Genomic DNA, 26,347 nt, shown 5'->3' on the forward strand with positions numbered 1-26,347 from the left:
AAGTGCTCAGAACAACTGATGCTTTAACATTCATTCTTTTTATAGTCACACTGGCAGGAAAAGCAGTTTCCTGCACATCCCATAATATGTAGGTGGAAGATAAGAGCATAGTTGCTCGGCAACATTAAAGTTTAGTATGTAGTTCGAGGTGAAGATGGGTGATGCATTATTGCTTTTATTGGTAACAGATTTTCGGAGCGATGACGAGCAACTTTATTGTGACAGAAGATTTTAAAAACATGGCTCCTGAAGCACTTTTTTTTTTTTTCTCTCCCCATTTTAAAATTAGGCCATGTCAGATCAACATGGCACAAACTGGGCTGGCTAGTCTTCTTGGGAGTCCCTCCCCCACCATTAGAGGGCAGTAGTGCACTTATTTTTCTGTAACAAATGAAACCCTCAGACCACAGGAACACTTTTTTTGTCCTTATTTATTTACACACAACACAGAGCGGTTTATTCAGCTCATTGACATATAACCTTATGTTATATTGATAGGCTCGGTCAGAGTGCCCTCCTGGACCTTTTTGTTCAACCACTACTCTCCTCACAATTAAAAATTGTTGCTTGTGAACAATCTAATATTGACCTTTCATCCTGAGGTGTTTCCTTATGTTGGAGTGACTCCTCTTGAGGTATTTCTGATACCTGTGTGGGAAATGATGCTAAGACACAAATAGATATTTTACCTAATGAGAGGTACTTAATAGTTGGAGCATAAAATGTAAAATCAATATGGCCACCAGTTCTGATGCTCAGCTGGCACTGGTTTTAACTGATGGCCATCATTTCTTTCTATAAACACATTTTAAATGAACCAAGAAGAGAGACGCACACACAAACGCATCAAAATGACAGTCTCAACAGATGGAGCTGGGCCTATGAATCGTCTGTTTGGCCCGATCTGTTGCACATAAGTTTGGCTGCCAGTGATCCGTATGTTGTAGTCTTTGCCTCAGGCTGAACTTTGTCTGTGTGCCTTCTCCCTGTGAATATGGACAGTGCAGCTCATTAGATGGAGTCTGCTGCCCGGGTGGCAGACAATAGCAGCTGGGTGATTCCAGGATCACTGCCACTAAATATAATTCAAAAGCTATCTGCTAATAAGTGAACCATAAAAACCAAAAAAGGTTCTAAGGCAACAAAATAAAAAACGATAAATAGATCTTACCAGGAATTTTATTCATTGCGATAAAATTGCGATCTTGCTGCTTTATCTTTGGCCTGTTTCGGGCTATCAGGAAAACTCCAACAAAGGACAGAAGACAACTGGGGGGGAAACAGTTTGAGAAGTTTGTTGACATTTTGCAATAAGCATAATTTGATAAGCTGCAGTGGCTGGTAGCTTATTGAACACTTACCCAAACAGGAACATACCGATGTTCAGCAAGGCCAAGCCTTCAAATTCCTGATAGAATACAATCCCTGCAAAATGAAAAAGTCCATTTAATGTGACAGAGTAACAAAACATGCACATCACCTCTGCGGCTTTCTTTGTGAAACATGGCCCTAAAACCCTAAGCATGCATTACACTGGGATAATGAGTGGGGAGAATTATTAAGTGAAAGGGTGCAGTTTTGAGAGATGAATAGTAAACACTGCTCAGCATATTGACAGAATGCAAAAACAAACAATGTCCTCTGTGCAGACACTGTAGGAGAGCCACTGTTGGCTCAGAGAGCGAGTTCATTTTTCCAGTGCTCACTTCACTGTCTTAAGCTGTGACCGTCACCGGGTTAGGACCAAAACAATATTTTTCCTCAATGTGGAGCTAAACTAATCTTAAAGTAAAAGTCCGCCCACGGATGTTCTTACACCGCCAGATATAATACATCAGCAATTTGTTGTTCAATGCAATCAATTGTGGGTTATTCGTGTAGGCGGACAGAGCAATAGTAATACTGAGAGCAATATCGGAGAAAGTAAAGAGTAATTCAAACTACAGCTCATCTCGTGCCTGTGCCTCCTCTATCACAGGCGTCTCTCTGTATTGGGCGGCGTTGTGAAAGACGCTGCTGTTCATTTGCAGTATGAGAGCGACACCGGAGCTGATCTTGTTTGAGCCTGATGTTTTGTACTGCTGGAACATTTTCTTCTTTTACACTCCACTGAAGCCATGCTGCAAATGGGTTGAAATGACATCACTCGGGCAATTTATCCAGAAGTAAAGCAAACAAGAAAATGGATTTTGTAACACAAGGTGTCCTGCCAAAAAGGGTTTTACATTGTGATGAAGTGTTTTACTCTGGATTTTCTCTTCAAGCCAAAATACTTGGGGGAAACTTTTGTCTGTTTTTCTGGTTTATTGATTAGATATTAAAAACCTGACCTGGCAGAACACACACACTATAAATACCTTGCAGCATTTGCTGAGCAAGGACTCCTAAGTGGTTCACAGCAGTGAGTCACTGTCTTGATCGTGCCCTGTGTGTGTAATGTATGTGTACCCGATTTCAGCTATTGTAGTGCTGGAGCACATCTTTGTCTGTTATTGCCAGTAAATCTTATGAAACATCTAAAACCCTTTAATTTGCTTCTTTAGTAGGAATCAATCTCCAAAACTGCTTTCATGAGGTGTTCCCGCGTTGCAGTGATCAGTATCTATCCAGTGCAGACAATGTTGCTAGCATGGCAGTAAAACTGATGTGACAAACAAAGCCTGCAGGCCACGAGTATTTCTACATGTTGACATGTAGGGGGATTAATGGGCTATTGTTTAGTTCCCAGATGTTCTACATGTGAAGGCTTTGTGCATAGATTTACTGTGACACACAGTTACCATCTCAGGCTCTTCAACATCCACACTGTATGATACATTAAATGCAAACATTTTGAGAATACTTCTTTTATACTAAAAAAAACAGGGAAGTTGTTGGTTTATTAAACTAGGTCATTACTCTGTACTTATACTGGTCCAGTTTAGAACACTTCTGTCTAACAGGCTTCCGTAGCTTTAAGAAATAATGAATGAAGTATGCAGTTGTAATTCCTAGCAACCGATGAATATATATTTGGTTTGGTGGTGAGTGTTCGTGACACCACAACAATGTCCACAGTACAAAAAGCTGGCACTGATAAGAGCCATAAAGGAATATGTCACTTTGTGGCTCGAGTGTGGCTAAATCTTGCACTTTTAAATCATTTTTGAATGCAATTCAATTTTATTTATATAGCGCAGAATTACAACAACAGTCACCTCAAGGCGCTTTATATTTTAAGGTAGACCCTACAATAATCAACAATCATATGACCCCCTATGAGCAAGAACTTTGGCGTCTGTGGGAAGGAAAAACTCCCTTTTAACAGGAAGAAACCTCCAGCAGAACCAGGCTCAGGGAGGGGCGGGGCCATCTGCCGTGACCGGTTAGGGAGAGAGAAGGAAGACAGGATAGGAGACATGCTTTTGAAGGCAGCCAGAGATTATTGACAAGTGCGATTCAATGCAGAGAGGTCTGTTAACACATAGTGAGTGAGAAAGGTAACTGAAACACTCAATGCATCATGGGAATCCCCCAGCAGCTCACACCTATTGCAGCATAACTAAGGGAGGATTCAGGGTCACCTGGTCCAGCCCTAACTATATGCTTTAGCAAAAAGGAAAGTTTTAAGCCTAATCTTAAAAGTAGAGATAGTGTCTGTCTCCTGAATCCAAACTGGAAGCTGGTTCCACAGAAGAGGGGCCTGAAAACTGAAGGCTCTGCCTCCCATTCTACTTTTAAATACTCTAGGAACAACAAGTAAGCCTGCAGTGTGAGAGCGAAGTGCTCTAATAGGCTGATATGGTGCTATAAGGTCATTAAGATTTTTGGACCACAGAGTAAACCTGAGGCCCAGAGAAGCAACTGTTCTGCTCATTTAGCCACATAGCTGTTCAACAGCTTTCTGTTTAACAGACCTGCAAGGATGGCACTTGCAGTGAAAAACACAAAGTTGATAGGAACCACCTCTGTGGCATCAAACATTTTCATCGCCTGATTGAGAAATCTGTAGAGAGAGAGAGAGAACAAAGCAACATTTGAGAAGTTTGGTGAATGAAATGCAGCAGGTACAGGGTCATCATGTAAAATATGTGATTTCCCTCACTCTTCACTGAACAGCCATCGAGCCAGTGACAAACGTGAGATCTAAGCGATGACAAAAAGCTTAAAGATGAGAACTAGAGACAGAAAACTTTGACTAACTTGATCTGGAAGGCGCAAGAAGCAACCATGACAACAAACATGACGTAGAAGATGGGGTAGATGAGCTGCAGCTGGCCTTTTATCGACTCTGTGATCATCCCTGACACGGCTTTGACTGAGATCACTGTCAGAGAGGCTGCAACAACACACAAGCAAGACATCGCTTTAACATTTAGCTGCAGCACCTCACAAGTTCATGCTAAATCGTGGAGGCGGTTAATTTAGTGAACACGCTGAATTATTTCCTTCTATTGTTCTCAACTTGGTTCTCTTCAAAAATGATAACAGCTCTATACGGTAGCCAAGCAACAAAAGCAACCTCCAACTTAATCTACAGCATCTGCCCTCAGTTGGGCAACTTCCACTCTTTCGTACCGAGCAGGGCCACCAGCAGCATCACAATGACGATGTGCTTCATGTTCCTCCTCTTGTACAGATAAAGCAGAAGGCAAAAGATGACGATCTCTATAAACTGTTGAGAGAGAAAGAGACGTACAAATCATTAATGCAGATTCCATTTCCTCGAAGCTGCACAGAAATTGAAAATCTGAATTGCACTTGAATTGTACTTTTACTGACTGTCTTATTAGTGGAAGAGAGTGCAGCATGTAGCCAGAGAGCAGGACACTTTAATTGAAATAAATGACTATGGCGGAAAAATGAAATGAATTGCTGGGTTTTAAATGAAAAGAGCTCGGGGTTGTCAAATAGCATTCAGCTGTTCCAGGATCCTCTAATGCAGCTCGAGTAGATAAAGAACAACAACAGAGTGTAAAGCAGAATAAAGTGGGGAAAAAGGGCAAGCTGACCTTTAAAATGCCTCCAGCTATCATCCATGTATCTCTGTATGTATTTTAAATAAAAGGATTAATTATGATTTGAAAATGGATTAACAAAGACCTCAGGCATTTGTGGCAGATACCCCAATCCATGTTCAGATTGACATTACAGCGGTCCTTCCAGATGATAACTGATAACAGAATGATCTTTGGTAATAAGAAGAAGGGGCAATGGGTATTTCATTCCCTCTGATTAATCACCCACTGAAGTTAATCCCATACTTGTTGGAGGCTGTTCCTCTGCAGGCTGATGAGTATTCACAAACAGCGTAGCCTCTGCGTTTCTAGTTATCCATTTGTATTTGCCCAATATCTTCTTATGCACTTTTCATGGATTTTTTTTTGTAATGGTTTACTAAATAGAAAAAGAATCGTGAGTGACATGCTGTGCCCTGAATAATGATGGCACTGCCACCTGGGGCACGTTCTCCTTCTCCGCCATTGGCTAGCATCGTTTTACATTTATTTCTACTTAGCTTGACAGATCATGTGCAGTTGTTCAAAAAAGTTGTTCAAAAAAAGTAAATTAAATGTTTAGGATTTGGAAAGATAGCGTCAGTAGAAAAGTGTTTTTGTATTTGTGGTATATTCTGTAATATAGGAAACAAATGAAAAAAATGCAGTGTATTTTGATAGCCTATAGGTCTTATGTGGTGCTCAGGACTTACTAGTTACTAACTGAGACATCACAGCTAAAAGGCACAAAACGCAGTGTTTGGTACAGGAGACATTTAACCTGAAACATGAAATGCAAGGTGCATGAGAGTCAGGGAATGACTCAGACACAGCTGGATGGATGTGAATGACCCCAGTCTACAGAAATGCTCCTTTAAAAGCGTCTAAGAAGTGCTTTCAATCAAGACTAGCTCTGAGCCAACATTTACGTTTGTGATGAGTGGGTTTGGACAAAAAAACAAAAACAAAACAAAAACAAAAAATGTTGTTTTAGCTCTGTACTTGTCTTCTGATTGGTCACTATAGCAACAGCTATGTTTATGCCACTGCTGCTTGAGGTGAAACTGGACTAGGAGGGTACATGGGTAAGTGTTAATGCACTCACAGCCTGTTTGTTGGAGGGAGTATTTCGTGACTACCGAGTATGAAAACGCTATCTAAGCTTAAAAGGACTCTCTCCCACTTGACCACTTTCACAACACAGACACACAACAGAGAACAGAGCTGAGGGAACGACCCCTAAGAGTAGTGGTAGAAAAGACCTCATCTCATTTGGAAAAAGTTACCAAGCAGCAGCTGGTTGTAAAGAGTGACCTTGTCTTTGACCAACAGTGGTGTGCTACATTAGGATTTTCAGTGACATGACCACGGTGTTGTGCAATAAAGCTCACAATGATGCATTCTATGATTACATGTGGTTTCTCTGTTACTGATAAATAAAAAATATTGTTAAACGAATACACATTAATGTGTATTACTTGACTTATAAGGGAGCATTTTAAAGGACACACCAGGTAAAGCAGGAAGTGCCAGCTGATAGTGTAGTACTGGACCAGATGGGCTGTGATGTGTGTGGAGGTGTGGGGGGCAAAGGTCACCAGGACGTATGTTCCTGTTATTGCCAGGGTACCACCTAAGAAAGAAAGACAGCAGAGTGGTGAGTTTATTGGAGGTGGTTTTTATATTGATTTGACAGCTCAGTTGACCTCATCTTACAAGTAGTTCTGCTACTACTACTGGGAGTAGCTAAAATCCATAACACCTACGGTCATGTGAGAAAGAAAATGTACCCTCTTCAGGTTTTATGTCCCCCCCCCATCACATTTTACAGTGTAATTTTTTAAAATGTAGCCATACTGCAGAAGCAGTGTTTGAACAACTATGTAAACATTTAAACTGTCCTGCTGTATCAGCCAATTTTTTGCCTTAAGCTGCTGGACACATGCCCTCACACCTGACTTTAGCTGTTCATGGTCAACTCACTGACTGCAAGGTGCCCATGTCTTGTGGCTATAAACCAAGCCCAAATCCTCGCCCTTCCATCACTGTTCTTGACAGCTGGTGTGAGGTGTTTGTGCTGATATACTGTTTGGGTTATGCCGAACGCAGCGCTGTGCATCTCAACTTTAGTCTCGTCTTTCCAAAAGACATTATTCCAGAAGTCATGTGGATTGTTCAGATGTCACGCTGCCAGCAACCCTTCCAAACAAGTGATAGTTGTTCAGTCTTTTTGTAACTGTAATGTCATGATCTTTAAAAATGCAACCAGCTAACTAAGAGCTGTAGAGTCTCAGTTGTAGCCCTCGGATTTATTGCAGTTTCTCTGAGCACTGCACGATCTGACCTTAGGGTGAATTTGTGTGGACGCTCACTACTGGGAATATTTCAATTGTCTTGAATGTTTTACACTTGTGTCCAGTTCTTCTGACTGTACATGATGGACTTTTAATTGTTTGGAAATGGCTTTATAACTCATACTATTGGGCAGTGATGGGCAATGCCTTTTTCAGATCTTTACTGATCTCTCTTCTTCTTGGCAGTCTGTTAAAACACGTGTGAATGGTTGAGACTAGAAAACGGCAAAGCTTTTCTTTTAGCAGCGCTCACACTTGCTGATGATCAGTTAATTAACTTAATTTGATTATCAGCACCTGGCTGCCACTTCCCCTCTTAATCCCCATGGAAACAGTAAGATCGTACTTACAGTAATTCTTCACACGCTGCTTCTGCACTTTGGCTTCATTTTTGTTAAATAAGTACTGACACAGTGTCGCATGTAACACCTCACCACACGGTTTTTTTTTTTGTCCTAAGACGTAAAACCTTACAACAGAAAGAGGGCCTCCTTTCTTTTCCACATGACTGCATATGGCTATTTAAAGAAGTGTTTTCATTTTGATGTCATTTTTTAAAAAAGCGAAGTGAATATAGAGATTCCCTGTATTTTTTGATAGAGCTGTCCAAGATGCAAAATGAGTAGTGCAGTGATTGATAGAAAAAGAAAAGAACTGGCCCAGTTCTTGTTTATTATACACTCCATTCCTTAAATTGGTACAGCCCTGCAGCACACACTGACATTTATTTGATTGTTTGCGATAGGCATCCTGCTAAAAAGATAAACGGGACATTTATTGAAATGGTACGAATGCTCTTTTTTTTCCTACAAATGATCCAGTGACTATATATCTTACCAATGGGCTTCACTTTAAAACACATTTTGTGTCATATTTTTGTTCCTAACTTCTGACACAAGAATGAACTCAACTTGAAAAATGAACTTGAAATGAAGCCTAAAATGTTACTGTGTTCATTCTTGCAGTGGTTTTTAATATTCATCTTTATTTTTGTTATTTAAATGATCATTTTCGAGGTTTTACCTCTGCCGCTGGCTGCACACAGGCAGAAAAACAGAGCTTGTTCCCACTAATATGCCCCTTTATGAATAAAACATTCATGCATTTAACTGTTTCCAATATGCGGTTGATAATGGCATTCGGCAATTGTAAAACAAAATGGCAAAAACATTGCAGCCGATTTATCCAAGAAAGCAACAATAAACAGAGCTGTGTGATGCTGATATGAATTTCCAGTCCAGGAGTAGGAATGGTCATCACAATTATGCCATTTAGCAGCAGAATCACCAAATTGTTATGACAAACAAAAGCTTTTCATAAAACAAAAAATATGTCTGTGCTGAGTGTGCCTTCGCTTTCCCGAAGCTACAAAGACAAAAAAGCAAGAGGGCATTTTTACTAGTACATAACTGGAATTCAGGATATTTTTTCTCTTGTGACTGAATTATCATCTGTAAACTCAGTTTGGCATATATACAAACTACATTCAGATTTGCTCTGAACTCAAACTACCATCGCAAGAGGACACTTATACTGTAAGTGCCATCATCGCTACTGAATGCTTACTTACCAACGATGTCAGAGGCACACAGCGTCTCCTTGAGAAAAACCACAGATATGATAGCACTGGCTGTAACAACAAAAAAAAAAGTCTCTTAGTTTAACTGCAATTCAAACCATTCAGTCCACTACAATGAAAGTAAATACCAACATAGTTATATTTCCATAAGAATCACATCAGTAATGTTGAAGGTAGTCTACATTGTTGACTGCAGACACACACACGTCAACCACATCAAAGCATCTGTGAGGCAGTGAGGTCTTAAAATAATGAAGCAGAATTATTTGTATAGAGTTGTTTTTGGTGGTTGTTACTGGAATGCTCAATATGAAGTCAAAGGAGATGTTGATGCAAGTAATCATAATGCATAAAGTAATCAATCAATCAATTAACCAACCAATCAATCAATCAATAGAGATATCAAAGATTTTGGGAGTTGCCAAATCACTAATATTTTACAAAGAAGGAATGCACTGGCCAGTAGAGGGATAGATTCTGAAGCGTACAGGGCTACGCTTTCTGCTTCAGCCAAATGTTTCTGATCTGATCAGACAGCGCTGCACAGAGCAAATGGATTATGACCCAAAGCGTGCTGCAAGACCAAAGAAAGAATTTTTCAAGGCAAAAAAATGTGATATTTTTCAACAGCTAAGTCAGTCATCTGATTTCAACCCTATAGAGCATGCTTTTTAGTTATTAAATACAAATTTGAAGAGACTGACAAACAAGCTGCATCTAAGGGTGACTGCAGAACATCTCAAGGGAGTAAACAACGCATGTGATGATGTCCACGGATTGGAGACTTCAGGCAGTTTCATCGAAGTATTAAAAACAATCCTCATGTTTAAAATGATGTTAGTTTGTCCAATTACTCCTGACGCTCTGAAACGATTTATAAAAATGACTGTAATTCCCAAACAGTTCATGGAAAATTTTCCTAAACTGCTTGAATTAAATCTCAAAGTCTACACTTCAGTCACACATTGACTGTTTGATTTAAAATCCACTGTTGCAGTGTACAGAGGCACATACTAAAAAAAATTGTGCTTTGCTTTACATCACGTTGATTGCATGGTTTACCTGGGAAACAGAAGGCTGCAGGACGCACTATGGAAGGAAGGCGATTTCTGGACATTGTTCTGAGGGAAAACCTTGGGTCCTGGTATTCGTGTGGATATTTCACTGACATGTACCTCCTTCCTAAACATTCCCAACCACCACTTACACACCCTTCATGGCAGCCATATTCAAATAGGCTACTAACATCAGAACAAGCCATCTTTAGGTTTTTTTTAAGGTGTTATGTCTACACAAGCAGCAGTGATACAAGTATTTAGTTATGCACATATTCACACAGTGACACTATATTATTATATGTAAATGCGTGTTCACATAAATACATGTACACAATGCTTGACATGTTTATATTAGACCAACATAAATCGGTCCGTATGCTTGGATAAATGGAACTCATTAGGACTTCATAGCACCAGCATGAAATTATGATATTCCACGCCACGTTTTTTGCAAACCCATCCATCAATATCATTGTCAAAAACTGCGACACTGAAAAGCAATCAGTCTCACATCAGCTAAGCCTCAGATTAATCTTCTTAATGTTTCCCCGGGATCTGCACCGAACCAAGGGAGAAACACGGCATTCGGCTGTCACGGAGACAAATAGCGAGGCGGGCAGAAATGCGTGCAGACTTCACAGCCATGCCGATAAACAGGCAGATACACAGATGGATGGCCACACAGGCACGCTAACTGGCTGAGACAGAAAAACAAACTGCGAGACAAACGGCCAGTGGACAGAGAGGCAAACTGACATGCAAGTGACAGCGGCCTGTCACAGTGAAGAGGTCAGTTTGCATAACACGCTGACGCTGCCGTGCTGGAGGTCTCCTCACTAAACAACACAAGTGGAAAGCTCATTTTTATATAACCAGTTGGAATTATGATGTTGCATTTTTCACCAATATCACAGCAGAGCATACTATGGGCGCTATGTTTTGCCGACACGACTGCCAGACAGCAATCTGGGTGAGCAGGTGATGGCACACAGACACGGGGACTAATTGAATGGAAGAAATTGCTGGAAATTACTGGAAGAGAAACAGACAGAGCATTTGAGTCTGTGTATGGGCTCTGCCTCCGCCATAAGGAGATTAGATACAGAGTGTAAACAGCTCAATGTGTCAGAGACACAGTGTTGGATGACAGGCAGTGACAGGTTCTTAACATGGATATTAAAGATATATAGTTGCAAGTTTATCTGAAACAAATCAAATATAAGCAAAAATGCCATTTTAAAACCATGATTTAAAGCCACACTTTCTTTCAAATAGGCTATGTATCTCCAAACACACATTTTCCGAAAGAACAGGCCATGGATGTGCACAATGCTGCAAGGACCCTACGCTCTAATTGGAAGTTTATAAAGATTCTCCTTAATATTCTGATGAAACAGTTAGTTGTTAAATATTTCATACTGAGAGCATGTTCGCACTCACATTTTGGACGACTCTTTTGCCTCTGGGACCAGCTGGATCTAACAAGTAACCATAGCAACTCCATACAAAGTGAGCTTCGCACGGCTTGATATAATGAGAAATGTGGCAACGGGAACCTCTGGGGTACGCAGTTTTGTCACTGCCGTTGTGTCCTTGTGTGCGCAGCACCTCTATACATGCTCTTTGTGATGTGTAGTAATGGGTACCTACCAGTGAGGACGAAACATACAGTGTCAATCATTCTTGTGCAACACAAATCTGTCATGAGCAAGATGAAAGCAACAAAAGTCTGACTGCCATCACCCAGAGAAGCTCAAATATAGGAGCTGTGCACGTGTAATTTGTAAAAGAAAACAAAAGTTGTATTCACAATTTCCCAAACAGGAACTTTTGATAACTTGAATCAAAACCGTCCTTCAGAAGCTATTCAAGAAAACATTACACAAACGTTGTAAAGGAGTTCTGAAATCTGAAATGAGATCTTGTCCTGACCCTGAATAAATACAGTCACACTGTAAAGTCATTCTTTAAAATCATTGTGTTATTTATACATCTACATTACATCCTGACTTCTTCACACTGCGCTAACACCGCATCCTAATGGATAATACAGTGCTGCAGGTCTGACATCCGTGAGTGATGCAGTCAGGTTTCTGTTCATTTCCACACTGCCAGCTTCCCCTCCTCTTTTGCATGCGATGACATCGGTATCTGAACGAGAGAGCTGATTCTCTGCTCCACACAACAGCTTTTGGGCTGATGCTGTCATTCCTAATAGAGAGGACTGGGCTCTGTGAACGCGGACAGTAGTAATTGCTCTCCCCGGAACGTCACGAGTGCCAGCGTGACATGCACGGACAGGCGGATGACAGCGGCATCGTCAGCTCTCTCGATCCCGGCCCTTTACTCCTCTGCTTCTGCCTATTGTGTCTTATTCATTCACATACTTATGCTCTCCTTTCCTTGAAATTTTCTTCCTCTCACCTCAGCCTTTCTCCAAGCCAGCCACTCACTTCCCTCTTGTTTACCCAGTGAAGGCATCCTGCTGTCTGTACCCCCTTCTGTGCCTTCACACAGCTCTCGGAAAACAGGCACAACAGCACAGCAGGAAGGGTGTGTGTTGTGTGTGCATATGTCAGAGGAGCATCCCAAGTCGACACAATCCTCTAGACCTTTTACACACCGCTACAGTTATGCATAAATTTTATGTGTGTGTATGTATGTGCTTTAAACATTTGCATATCGTGTGAGTCAGTGTGAGCTGAGGGGTACAGTCAGTCAAAGAAAGGAGCCAACCTGCAGATTCTCCCCTGTAGCTGAGGACAGACTGTGTCATGACTGCAGACATCTTCCTCTTCTTTCTCTTCCTTTCACCTCGTAATCTCAGATGCATTAATTATTTAAAAGGCTCCTTGAAAACGCACTTCAGCTGCATAATATTCATTCAAACTCCAGTGCAACACTAGCAATCGGCTGGTTTCACGAGGATCTGATAGTAAAATGGAAATGAGTACGGTAATTGTTAATGGTTGTGGTTTTAAAGAGATTCATCACAAGGTTAGATTTACACACACTGACAACACATTTGGAGGTTGCTGGTCTTAACAGAACACCGAACTGAGGCTTTATTTTTCTGCTAAAAGCATTTTTTTCTTTGGTAAGTGCTCACTGAAGCAAATACAGTGGCAAGCAAAACTACAATGAACAAGAGGTGCAGCCTTCTTAGCAAGATTTGTGGTTTCGCTTAGTGCTTTATTCAAACCATTCATCCACTGGCAAGACGTGACTATAGGAAGCGTGGAGGTAATAGCTGTCATTAATATCCATGAGTCACCACCACCTCCAGCGCCGTGAGTGATGCGCGGTGGAAGGTAAGAAGTGAACCTGTTCAATATTTAACCTGCGTTTAGAGTGTTTGCACTGAGCAGCTGCCAGCTGTAGCAATGGGGCAGGCTTTGTTTTGACTGGCTAATGAGTCCGGCTTAGTCTGTGACATCTTTAGCTCAACTGTGGGCCGTAAAAATGATTGTTTCTCAAGTGTGGTGTTAGATTCATAATGTCAGGAATAATTGGACTTCCTATGTAATTTAATCTCTGGAGCTAAAATGTAGAGATTTATCTTCTGGGTTCAGTGCTGGGTATAAGGTAGGAATTGAAACGATGACACATGAACTCCCCCCGCCGCCACCACTCTTCCACTCTCACACAATGACCCACTGTTTCTGCTCGTTTAAAATTTGTTAAATTTACTTTTGAATTAACACCTTAAATAACAAAGAATGGTTTGTAAGCTTGAAGATTCCAGTGAATAAAGTGAAGACTGTTAGTCTCATCAGTTATAAGCAGTTGTGTAGCTTGGAAACACAGGAGAGAAATAAAACTGTTATTGCAGATGGAGAACTTCACTGATACATACAGATCATTTTTATGCCCTGCACTTGAACATACTGCTGCTGAGCTAATGAGCTGATGAAGTGATATATATCACCATATATGAAGGTCTATTTAACACGCAAGGGTAGAGCAGAAACTAGTATTGTGCAGTACAGCACAAAATAATAGGATAATAGACACATTTAAGTACCAGTGTATTGTGACATTTAATATAAATGTCCTTACAATATGTAATGGTTATTAGGCAATAAGGGACTTAAATATAATGATTATTAAGAAACATTACTACGTGATAAGAATAGATTTTACGTGATTCTGTAAAAACAATGTCTTATAGAAACAGATTAAGGTACTTTTTCAGTACTTCCTTGCAATGCTTCTACATTTAAAATATTAATAAAAGGAGTACAGTTACTAAACCTAAGTAACTTAGCTCTGTTGTCACTTTTAAACCTTTACTAACTAATGTCTATGTGTTGAATTTCACATGTTTCAGTTAAGGTTCTCATATAAATAAATAATACAGGCCAATATTATGCCTCCAATCTAAAAAATACATCATATGTTCTGCATCCCTATTATAAAGGCCCTAATATTATATATTATTATATATCCCTCTAAAACTGAAAGCCAATGAATGTGGGGAAGAATTTGTATAATCGATAAGTTGCATTACTGCCGTGAAGTCTTCTTGTGTATGTTTAAATGCAAGCTATTTTAAGATGATTATTATTTCCTATTTTGAATCAAATGCTTCTTTTGCAAACAATATACATTAAATCCTAGAGAGTCTTTGCAGTTCTCAGATGCTCCACAAACAACAGCAAACGTCAACTTTGGAATAAAAATGAATGTGAAACACACAAGTCTTTACCCAGGTCTGCCACCGTACATTTTACAACGTTTCTTAGGAGATTTCTTCTGCAAGTAATAAAGACAGAGCAAAAAGATTTAATTCCCAGTACCAAAAAGAAGAAAGCTGTTTTGTTTTTTTTTTACCAGCAGTAAGTCTCACAATGATTCATATTCCCATTAATATAGTGATAGAGGTAATGTTAGCTAAGTTATCAATGCTTACCTAGCTAAGTGGGAAAAATAAACCCAGTCAGCCTACTGTGGTGTTACAGTGAAATATAACAATAATGGTTCTAAGGAAATCAACCAACCCGTATCTGGAAGCCACTCGGATGCTAATCCAAATACCTGAGCTGGTGTCACTGTCAAACGCAGCATTTCTATGAGCTCAACACACAAACTGTCTGTGTGCAGTTTGTCGCACACTGTGTTGCTAGCTAAAGATACAGCTGCTGTATTTCACTATTTAAAGGTTGCATGAAAATCCTCAGCAGGTTAGTGTAGCATGAACAGGTTAGTTTGCTGTACTGTGATGGATTCAAAGAAAGGAACAGTGTGTGACTGGTGCACAGTGGTCGTCTAGAATAAAGTTAATATAAACAGCGTACTGTCAGTGTTGCCAGGACAACTCATGAAACATCTGCTGACATCTGGTTGAATTCAGCTGTGTACAGTGTTGGTCAAGTTACTTGAAAAAAGTAATTAGTAACCAATTACTGATTACTTCTCCAAAAAAATAATCCCTTTACTTACTGATTACTTATTTTCAAAAGTAATTCGATACTTAGTTACTTTTTTAACCCTGTGGTTGTGTGCACCCCCACCGCCTTACTTAATGTTTCGGTCACATTTGACCAGTTAGTTTTTAAAACATGACACATAACCTGAATAGTAATAAAGCAATAGACCTTTCAGCCCAATTCTATTTTTTCTGCATAATCCATCATATAAAATTGAATCAAATGAAAAAATCTCTTTTTAAAACTTGTTTTATTAGTTTTAATCTTTTACCTTCATGCGCATTGCATCAAGCAAAAATTAGATTATATGCAACAGTCTCTCACAGAAAGAAATTTGTTTAACATTTAAACCTATTTTCTGCATATTCCAGCATATGAAATAAAATAATGTTTTGTGTTTACACTCTCTTTCAAATAGATGCAAGTAAAACACAGCAAAAAAATAAATAAAATCAAAGTCTCAGTGGCACTAAGTCCCGTTGCTCTTTTTCACCTGTTTAGCAGGAGTGGGGCGGGTGGAGGTCTGCCCGGTCATGTCAGTGGGGGGATCCGGGGGGGTTTCTCTGTGAATTTCACATTCCCGTGGCAGCGTGCTAGGTACTTGCTCAGATTTGCAGTTTAATTTTTCACGGTAAAAAGAAGTTTTCTTCCCATGCAGAGTGTACAGCATACATTAATGTTTTTGTCACTTTTTACAGAATCAAACTCAAAGTAATGTCAGCACTTCCAAGCTTTAAACCCTGCATGGTCGTACTCGCTCCTGCTCTCCATATTATCCATTGTTGATCTGCACACATCTGTTACCACGAACGTTGCATGTGTTTACGTCATTGTCACGAGACCCTTTCACAAACAAAATCACGGTTTAGTAACGCAGAAATGCAGTGTGCTTACGGGAAAGTAATTATTTTTGCAATAGTAATCCCTTACTTTACTTTGAAAAAAGTAATCGGATTACAGTAACGTGTTTATTGTAACACGTTGTGTACATCCACAAAGAGCAGCAGGTCTGCTACTCACAGCCTGTACAATAAGACAATCTACTGGAGCGCTCAATAGAAATTACTGAGCTGTGATTCTTTGCCCCACACTGAGCCATTTCAACTAATTTTAGGGTTCCCCCATCTGCTGAATCCACTTTAATCTCTTCCCTACTCATTTCCTGCTTAGAGGCAAAGTCACCCTCTACAATGTAGGTAACAGAAAATAGAGCTCTTCTAATATTATTGTTACATTAATAAAGCACAAGGTTCAGTTAGCTTTGCATAAAAACAGCTGGTAGAAATGTCCTCCAAAGAGCTACTTTTTACTTTCTTACTTAGAGTACATTTCAGAGCCTGTACTTTTTTTTTTAACTTTTACTTGAGTAAAGAAGTTGAATCAGTACTTCAACTTTTACTGGAGTATTTTTCAACACTAGTATCAGTACTTAGGTACAGAATGTCTGTTCTTTTGCCACCTCTGGTTAAGAGACTACTATTCGCACATATAATTTTATTAATGCATAAAATATACAAATAAGCATTATAAAGTGCTACAGATTAAATAAAGTCTATAGAAAAAAATTTTAATAGAAAATGACTGGATAAAACATCATTAGTTTTTGGTTGGCATGACACTGTCAACAGGATCAGAAGGAAATAACACAGGCCTTGCATGGAAACACCTTCCACTGTTAGTTTTGCTTTCACACTTGGATAATGCATGACACTAAAAAAACAAAAAAGATTATATTTACCTATAACAGACACACAGCCCAGTGGGGCTATGAGAGATGCTGGAGCAAAGCCATAGGCAGCAAAGTTTCCCAGTTCCCCAACACCCATGAGAACCACTCCGCACCACCATGTGGCGGATGTGTAGTAGGGTTTGGATCCACGCTGTGCCTGACGTACATGGGCATATTTCTGTCAGGAAGAGAGGGAACGGGAGCCAGAGGAGCCAGGGGAACAGTCAGATAAAGTGGGCCCAACAGAGCTGTACAAACTACAGCAACACAACACAGACAATAACTTCACCGCACTGTGCAAATCCTAAAAAAGTAGGTGCAACTTAACATATTAATCAATCAATTTAATATAGCATTACACCGACTGTCACACAACTCTAAACGCAGCATCACACTCTCTGCTGATTACCATTTCATCTCAGAAGAGACATGACACCAATTAAGAAGCTGTATGATCCCAACACAAGTCTACAGTATACCTCATAATCATTAACAATTCTATTTCTGGAAGCTTATACTGGCTTCTAAGTAAGGGTTATCAACCTCTTTAGCACTTTTTCACATCTACTTGAAGCTGTCACGGCATCCAAGTTTGCTCTGCATGCTGCTGCCATGCAGACTTTATTTCATATTATCAGTTCCCCAGAAAAAAAGATCACTTTAGACAAATAATGTTTTTAGATGAATCTTCTCAGACTGGTAAATGTTAGCGCTTGTAGGCTTACATTACATTTAATCAATGAAGTCCTTATTTTTTAACATTGTGATGCTCAGAAAATGGTAAAACTTCACCTGAATTAGAGCTATCAACCTAAGGGCAGCTTATTAATACCCTACTCAGGTCCAGACTGTGCAGAAAATGTGTTGTTTGAATACTTAATTGCACTATATTAAAACTGAATTGCAATATTTTAACACCCACTTCTATTCGTTTTAATTCAAACAGGCTTTTCTGTCATGAAATGCAGTCATTTCTAATGCACACTGCCTGCTGTGAACATCACACAGCCACAGTGCCCGAGGGTACACGCACTAAAATCCTGATGAGCACACAGAGTTTGCTAAAGAGAGCAAACCATGAGGAGAAAGACAGTCTAGAAATACTTTACAGGCGCTAAACGCCTACTGTGCTGAGTGTCTGTCACACAGCTGGATTCCAGTGTTTCCTACCTGTATGTTGAGCGAGATGCTGATGAGGACATTCCCACATATGGAGATGATGATTCCCAGGAGATAAGTCTGTGGAAACAAACAGTAAACAGACAGAGGATTAGGTGACGCTCTAGTTGTCACACGACTCCAAACACCCCATAATACTTCTCGCAAGTCTTCCCTCCAGCTGTCGCATCTGTCATTTCCATGACAACCACAGAGAGCATTGCTCCATTGGTGTTGTGTTCAAAGGCACAACTGCGTGTGTAGATATTGTTTGTACTCCTGTGGAACAGAGGCTTTTAAAGCTTCGTAACACCGAAATCTGTATTCTCACACGTAGTAAAAAAACAAAACAAAAACAGCAAACAGACATTTGACACAAATATGCCAAAAAATGAAAACAATCCAAGTTCTCACACAATATCTGACACCTCATTAAGATCTGGATGTAGGCTGGTGCACACCTTCAGACAAATAAACGCACAAAGTTCTGGGAATATCACACTCAAGCTGACAAAGGCAAAAATGGAGATTTTCAACTATAACTATCATGTTTACCATCTTTAGTGTTTGCATACCAACATACTCACAGTAACACTTTCCCAGGATTCATTTCATATTGTAAATACTGCAATTAGGACTTTCTGACTTGCAAATAGCATCCACATCAAGAAACTAGCATTTTAGCAAAAGCTGCAATTTATCCTGAACAATAAGGAAAAGTGGATGTCTCACTGTACACCATAAATACAATAATTTCAAACTATGCAGGGCTTTTTGGGTAACTAAATACAAAGATTTTGAGACATCCAAAGTAAAACTGCTATATAAAACAGCCAAATTCAATTTTAGTGCAACCTTAATTAAAACAAAAAAAGTATCATCAGATGTTTGTAGCAAATTTTCCTCAGAGTAGGTGTATAAGTGATGGAGGGAGAAACGAGATACATTCACTTAAAGTGCTGGAACAGTATACTTGGCTGTTTTGTCCCTGATATATCCCAGGAAAATGACTGCCAAAAGAAAATTGAATTCTGGGTTATTAACATACCGTTGGCTGTGGGTGGACAAAGTTTATAAAGGAACGATAGCACAGAGTGGGGGTGGAATGTGAAGGATAAAACCTAAAGAAGAGAACTCAATCACTCTTGAAGAAGTAAAAGAAAGTGCAGCCAAGCATTTATCCCTTGAAATTGCTTTAAGGAAGAGAGGTGGAGGATGGACAAGGAGAAGGTGGATGGTGATGGGAGTTAAAACAACAGGATGAGAAACAACAGTGAGGTGGAGAATAAGAGGGAAATTTAATCACATGCAGCAACAATAGATTAAAAAAAAAGGAAATAAGTATTAATGTTCAGGTTCAGTGGTCCATTCTATCTGATAAGACAGACAGTGGGTTATTGTCAGTATTATCCATGTGATGTTGTTGACAATAAGATAACACCGCCGTGGTCAAAGGACACGGGAGTGAATGGAGTGTAAATTAATTCCTCTGGTCTCCAAACACAGCTCCAAAAACAGCTGCTCACTACCGCACGATCCAGAGGTCGCCTATTGTCCATCAGTGCGCATCATTAGAAATCCTCAGTGACAATATGAAGCATCTCTTTGCCAGACTGAGAGGGAATAGCTGTAATGATTTAAGCATAAGTCGCAATTCATCGTGCAAACAATGGAAATATCAGCAATCCTCTACTCTTACTGCCAGGCTCAGAGAATACACGGAAGCGTACACAGGAGCACCACATGAAAACATGAGTAAACATCCACGAAATACAGGTTAAAATGATGTTTTCCTTACCTGCCTTAGTGTGCTACCTATCCAGTTCAAAACCAAAAAATAAAAAATCCTATAAAAACATAAAGTGGTGCGTTAAGGTCGACGGGATATCATATATAATATGACTCCAGCACAATTATGAGTCATACACTTTCATGTTTGTTTAGCAATAAAGGCCGAGGTTATAAGAAACACTGTATTCTAGCAAAGACAATAAAATGCTGCTTGTTTGCAGTTTTAATGTGGAGCATGAATTTATACTGCATCTTTTAGGCCAAAGCGCTCCTTTGCTCTGTTGTCAGAAAAGCTGCTCACTGTGGTTTAGTTTTATCTGTGTGCACAACAAATAACCTAAACTACCGTCACTTCTTCTAAGATTTAACTCGAGCCTGCTGCAGACCTGAAATAGGTTCATTAAGTTTAATATTTGAACAAGATAATAGAGCTCAGATCCTTTTATTAATCACTAACTTTCAAATATTTAGTGACGGTGTAATGACATCCTCGAATCATGCTTCATACCAAAATCAGATAAACATAACTAACTGAGACTGAATGCACTCACACAACAACAGCAGCTGCTCTGAGGAGAGCATCCTTTTTAGTGTAATTTATATATTTAAAGACTAATGGAGACTGACTGTGATTTTACTTATGATCAAATGAATTAGGCACAAAAATAAATTTAAAAAACTGTTTCTCGCTCCATGGAATTCACTGGCGGACTTCATTTCTCTATTAATGGTGTCCGACTTACCAGAAAACTGTCAGGAATGTCTGACTAAATTGCTTCATGCACATCACTTATCGGTAATCATTCACATATACTGACTATTTGTATAACAGTGTGGACGTGTAAACAACACCGCAGAGCACATTACAGATAATAATGACACCAGGAACAGTAGAGCAACACAGATATTTCCACGATCATCCTGACAACCCCTCTGCCCATCTAATGAACCATTAGCCACTCCTACTCCCAGTGAACTGCATCATGATGCGTGTCTTGGATACACATGTGGCGACAAGCTCACACACCTGATTTCCTTGCGGTTCAGCTGTCCTTGCCCTTGACACAGCAGTCAGGTTCAGTACAACTCACAGCTGCAAACCCTAGTTAAATACACTAGTCAGAGCAAGTAAGAAAGCAACGCAAAGTCCCACTGAGAGGTTTTGGAGGGCAAATTAACTATTTAAATTGGTAAAGGCGCCTGAAGAAAACCCAGAGGATTGATACTGCAATGTTACCCTAAAGCGACACTGATGTCTGAATAAAATGTCAAGTGAATCCATATAAAGTCTATAATAAATCCATATTGATGAGACTGGTCAATTACAACATGGGTCCCTTTGAAAACTCTGATCAGCTGTTAGTCTACAAGGAAAAGACAAAAGTGTGTTCCTTGCTTTTAAGCACCAGAGTAGATATGAAGCTATAAGAAAACCTACAGCCAACTTTCAATTAGTTTTGATTTATCTGCTCATGGCACTCCTAATTCCATCCAGCAGCTCACTATAAAGTAAAACTACAACTTTTTATTGCATAACTCAGCATATCAGCTCCTCGCCAGCTTGATAAGAAATTGAAGTCTAGGGGACTTATGGGTAATTTTTCATTCAAAACCACCACATTACAGTCCAGTTTTTCTCTCGCGTCTCTCTTCCAAGCCCATCTTCTCTTCACCCTCTCTCTCCCTTTTCACTTTGGCACCAAGCTGGATGAGATCACTCACCTGAAACCTACAGCGAGGACGCTAGTGCTAAACCGGATTTAGTTCATGTGTGTTTTCCTACACTTGCACGATGATTGCAGAGTAGGAGAGGTAAACAGGATTTGGGAGGAGGAGGGGAGGAGATGGGCGGCTTGCTGATGGGTTTCCTAGGGGACTGATAGGTAAAAAGCCTGAACTTGTGTGTGTGGGTGTGAAGTGATAGACGGCGTCCTCTAATGATATGGCATACAGACTGACGGGGAGAGTGGACTGTGACTCCCGACTGTACGGAAGAAGAATATGACCCTAGTAATTTATGATCAGACACCTATCAGGCAGCTGTGGTCTGTACACTAAACCAAGATCAATAACCTTGTCAAGCTCTGCAGGAGAGAGTGTGAGTGGCTCCCTGCCGCTGCTGTTACTGAGCCCATGGGGAAGCTGCAGGTTAATGCTGAGAGAAGCCGGGGGCAGAACAGGGTGTTTAACTTTGCGTGGGTGCGTGTGTGTGTGCGTGCGTGAGAAACAGTGTGTTAAGAATACGTGGTGGTGGATGTGCAGCCTGAGGACAGTTCATTCCACAGACTTCACACAGGAGATAGCAATTTGAAATGTGAGGAAGGATTCATCTTAACTTCTATTGGATTCATTCACTTCATATTAAGCTGACCAGCAAGTGTTTTCAGCCTTATTATAATAAATCATTCCTCTCGTTTGTTGGTGTAAAGTTGGAGGGTGTGCATTTGCGGTACAGGTGGTCACTGCGGGAATCAAGGCCAAGACTCAAGGCTGCAGGAGCCTAACGCTCTTCCCACCGAGGGAGACAAATTCATGCGAGAGTGTGAGAGAAGAGAAGCAGGAGAGCAAGTGAGAAAGGGAGGGGGGGTTAAAAGGGAGAGACTTTTCCTGTCAGAGGAAGAGCAAACAAAGCTGCTGGATCAGGCGAGGCTGGTATACTGGGAGCGTCTTTTGTTGGCTGACTTGCTTAGCAAACATTACACACTTTAAGGAAAGCGACACACTTCACACCACAGCACCGTTTAAACTGCTGCACATTCTTCATCTTACTTTATTTTAATATAAGGACAGTTAACGCGTAAAGAAGTAGAAATAATCACTTATATTTACTCAACTACATTATTTAAAATATCTGAATTTAGTTGAGCCTGTCCATTTTGTGCTCTGCTTATACTGTATTACATCCATATCCAAGTGCATTAAGAAGAGATATTTGCACATAAATATGCAGAATTTGTAGGCAAGGAACAGTTTTTGATACTGGAGGCTTTTGGTTTCTGTTTTTGTCCAGGCAGTACTGATTTATCATGTTTGAGCAGTTTAAACATTTAATGTAGAGGGAAAATAAGAGGAAAAACATCTGAAAAACAGCCATATAGGAAGTGCTGGCTATCATCTGGTTTCAGCCATTTAGCTTTTTAAAACATATCCTAACAGTGGGTGCATAAAATGTGAATTATTTGCCCAAATCTCTTCTGGAAGAGCTGAAATCTTGGCTGATGGGTTCCCATGTTGGTAATGATGTTTATCAGCAGGGTAATAGTAATATCAGCTGCTTAATTATACTGGCCAGAGTTTTATTAACAGTGCCTCTGAGCAGAGTATTTTTGTACTGTCCATATATTAAGTGGGCTACTCTCAAGGAATTCTAGGATATGGTTGTGAGGTTTTCATCGCTGAATGATTATAATAGCAGTAAGACTGTCTTTGTGATTTTATCAGTATAAAAGAGCAATTAAACATTTTGGTATTTTTATTTTCACTTAAGTAAAGGATCTATATACGCCTCCTTCCACTGCATCTATGTTTGGACAATAGCAGGTATCCAGAAGTTCTTGTCTTTCCCGTCCTCTGTAATTACAGGTTGTTTGAGGCCATCCAAAATAGAAATCTGCTTTTACTGCGGTCTTATTTTAGCTTCCTCAAAATGTAATTTGTTTGTTACAGTCAAGGAATTCGATTGTACATCATTTCAGAGCAAATGATTCTGAAGACCTGACAACTTAACTGGCAAGCAACACAATAATGCAGCCCCTGAGCAGCATGTTTAGTTTTTAATGTTGCTGCCAGATTTAACAAGAAGTGCTACGATTATTGTGAGGGCTGGATTCAATAAGCTGATACTGATACTGGCTGTGAGAAAGGCAAAGCATCAAATAAAGATTCTTGTGCTTTTAAAAGTCACAATGACACAAACTCAAGAAGGATTCCCACTGCAGCAGTCCAGCAATATCGTGAATATCGCTATCAGCAAAAGGAAAAGTGGGCTCTAACTCTGTGCGTGAGAACATTCATCATCGAGACACAATGAGGGAATTTACCACCAATTGTGGGCCGTGTGTTGTATAAACTCCATTACTTAAATGTCAGAGATAAGACAGCCTGAGCTTCTTTTGCTCAGGAACGTTTCATAAGCACAGAGCAAACTCCAATTAGTGGATTAGACCAGAACCCGGAAACTACATGTGACTGTTCTGAGTAAAATAATTTAAATCTGAATGGATCTGAAGGCTGATGAAGGGCCTGATAGCACTGATCCTCCTCCTCCTCCTCACTAGGACACTGACCAACAATGAGAAAGACCGACAGACGTACAGACAGCACGGTCCTTTGTGTCCACTGACAATAGGGATCTGTCCCTCACTGGGATGGGCTGATCTCTGGATGCAGCCCTTCAGTTTCTGCTCCGGGTGAGTGGTGGGTACAGAAGAAACATGGATACCAGTAGTAGAAAGAAAACAGACATTTTAATACCATTATCAAAATGTATTTGTGGATTGCGTCACATTTAACCTTAAACCGTATGTTTACTGAGTAAAGGCTCTGATCAGGATCTAGAGCCAGGATAAATAACAAAGCTGGCTATAGATCTCTGCAAGTAATAGTGCTGAGAAGAGGTCCAGGAATTAGATCTTTAAAATGTATTCTTTTTTATTATTTGAGGGAGAAAATGTGTAAGTCCTATCTGTTAAAATCTAATCTCTTGTATACTGGACACTAATTTTGGGTTTACTGTTGCGCTGTGCTATCTGCTGTCAGCAGATTCTGTACAGGTCTCCCATCACCCACCTCGTTTACCTCCAATAGAAATTGGCAGTATTTAGTTCAGCAGCACATGCATTCTGCAATTTTCAAAGATAAAATACAGTTGTCGAGTTTGAATAAGCTTAAAGTGAACAGCTTTGTCCATAGACTGAATCAGCCTGGAAGCTCCGCTGCCCGCTATTCCCCACACTAACTCCAATAAGGCAAAAACTGGTAAAGAAATTCTTAGGAAATATTACCCATCCTCTGTTACCTAACGTAACGGATCACGTCACTGGAAGTAGCTATCTTTCAAAGATACTGGGACTAAGTCTCACTTGTGAAGTATAACCAAGATGACAAATCATCATCATTTTTTTCAGCAGCATTTTTTCACTTCTAAAACGCTGTCAAAGTGTGACACAGACAGATATTGTCCCCATCCTGAGATGCTCTGTGGGATGGTGGGTAGCCATGGACAGAGGGGGAGCTGGGACCATTAGCCAGCTGTTCAGGACTCTTACAGTAGATCTATTCTCTCACAACCCACCAATGGGTCATTACTCATTACTCACGCCTCTCAGTCCTCCTCTGCTACCCTTTCTCTCTCTGGCCCCCAGTGGTAATGTCACACTTAGGAAACATGGCGAAACACAGTGACAGGGGAAAATGAGGGTGAGAGGAATGTGTGGTTACATAAGAGTGGGAGGAAAGAGGACTGGCATAACATAACAGGACGTTTGCACACACACATTCAAGGAAACTGCTTTTTATTATCACACACAAACAGAAGTGCACGCAGTCTGCATACTCTGTTTAATGGACAGATTAATCGAACCCACTTGACAAAGTTCAAAAGTTCAAAAGAAAGAGAGAGCCTTTCAACGCAATGATTTAGTCATGATTGCTTTAAAAAATAGTTGTGACAGGTGCCAGCACCAATAGATCTCTGCCCTGTCTAGATTCCTCATCCACACTGAGTGCTCATTACCTAAAGAGCTTTAGAGGCTGAGGTTATACTTTGACTTTCAAGATTATTTTTTAGGCACTAACTAAATCTTCTCTCGGATATTGGAGTGCAAATTTCTGCTCTAAATGGAGTTTAAAAAGTGAAGTTTCTGAAAATTAAAAAAGTTTTGCTCTCATCTCCGCAGCTGCAGCTGGAACAGGCTCAATATCATTTATATTACAAGCGGGCAAAAATATAACTACGGTGCACAGAATATGGCTCAAAAAAGAAATGGTTTTCTTTTAAATTTACGACGCATTCTGTGTTTTTAGGTTTTTGTTAAATTAGAACAAGTTACCTGTAAGTTTGTCACTTATACATCTTATGAAAGTTTTTTTTTAAATATTAGTTTTTAATCTCACCTTGCCAAAACGTTTCAAAGTTAAACAAACTCACCTGAAGCGGATTTTCCAGGACCTCTGCGCGGTGAGCCAGGGCCGGGGTCAAGGAAAGAAACACATGAGAAGAACTTGAATTCGCCATTTTTTCCATATCACGTAAAAAGGAAACACTTGTTTGTC

General features: G+C 40.0%; 1 protein-coding gene across 1 annotated transcript; it reads right to left on the reverse strand.

Annotated features, from left to right (window-relative positions):
• Window positions 1-412: 412 nt before the first annotated feature.
• Window positions 413-26,331, reverse strand: nipal2 (NIPA like domain containing 2). The gene is made up of 11 exons (XM_082552666.1): window positions 26,223-26,331; window positions 18,296-18,364; window positions 17,135-17,303; window positions 8,901-8,960; window positions 6,488-6,609; window positions 4,558-4,654; window positions 4,183-4,318; window positions 3,897-3,985; window positions 1,362-1,425; window positions 1,172-1,269; window positions 413-986 (listed from the first exon to the last, which is right to left on the reverse strand). Exons 1-11 carry the CDS (start codon window positions 26,316-26,318, stop codon window positions 880-882), a joined length of 1,107 nt encoding a protein of 368 aa, XP_082408792.1. The 5' UTR covers window positions 26,319-26,331; the 3' UTR covers window positions 413-879.
• Between the last annotated feature and the right edge of the window lie 16 nt (window positions 26,332-26,347).

This window comes from Aulonocara stuartgranti (assembly GCF_965226115.1).
Source record: "Aulonocara stuartgranti genome assembly, chromosome: 11".
Classification (NCBI taxonomy): domain Eukaryota; kingdom Metazoa; phylum Chordata; class Actinopteri; order Cichliformes; family Cichlidae; genus Aulonocara; species Aulonocara stuartgranti.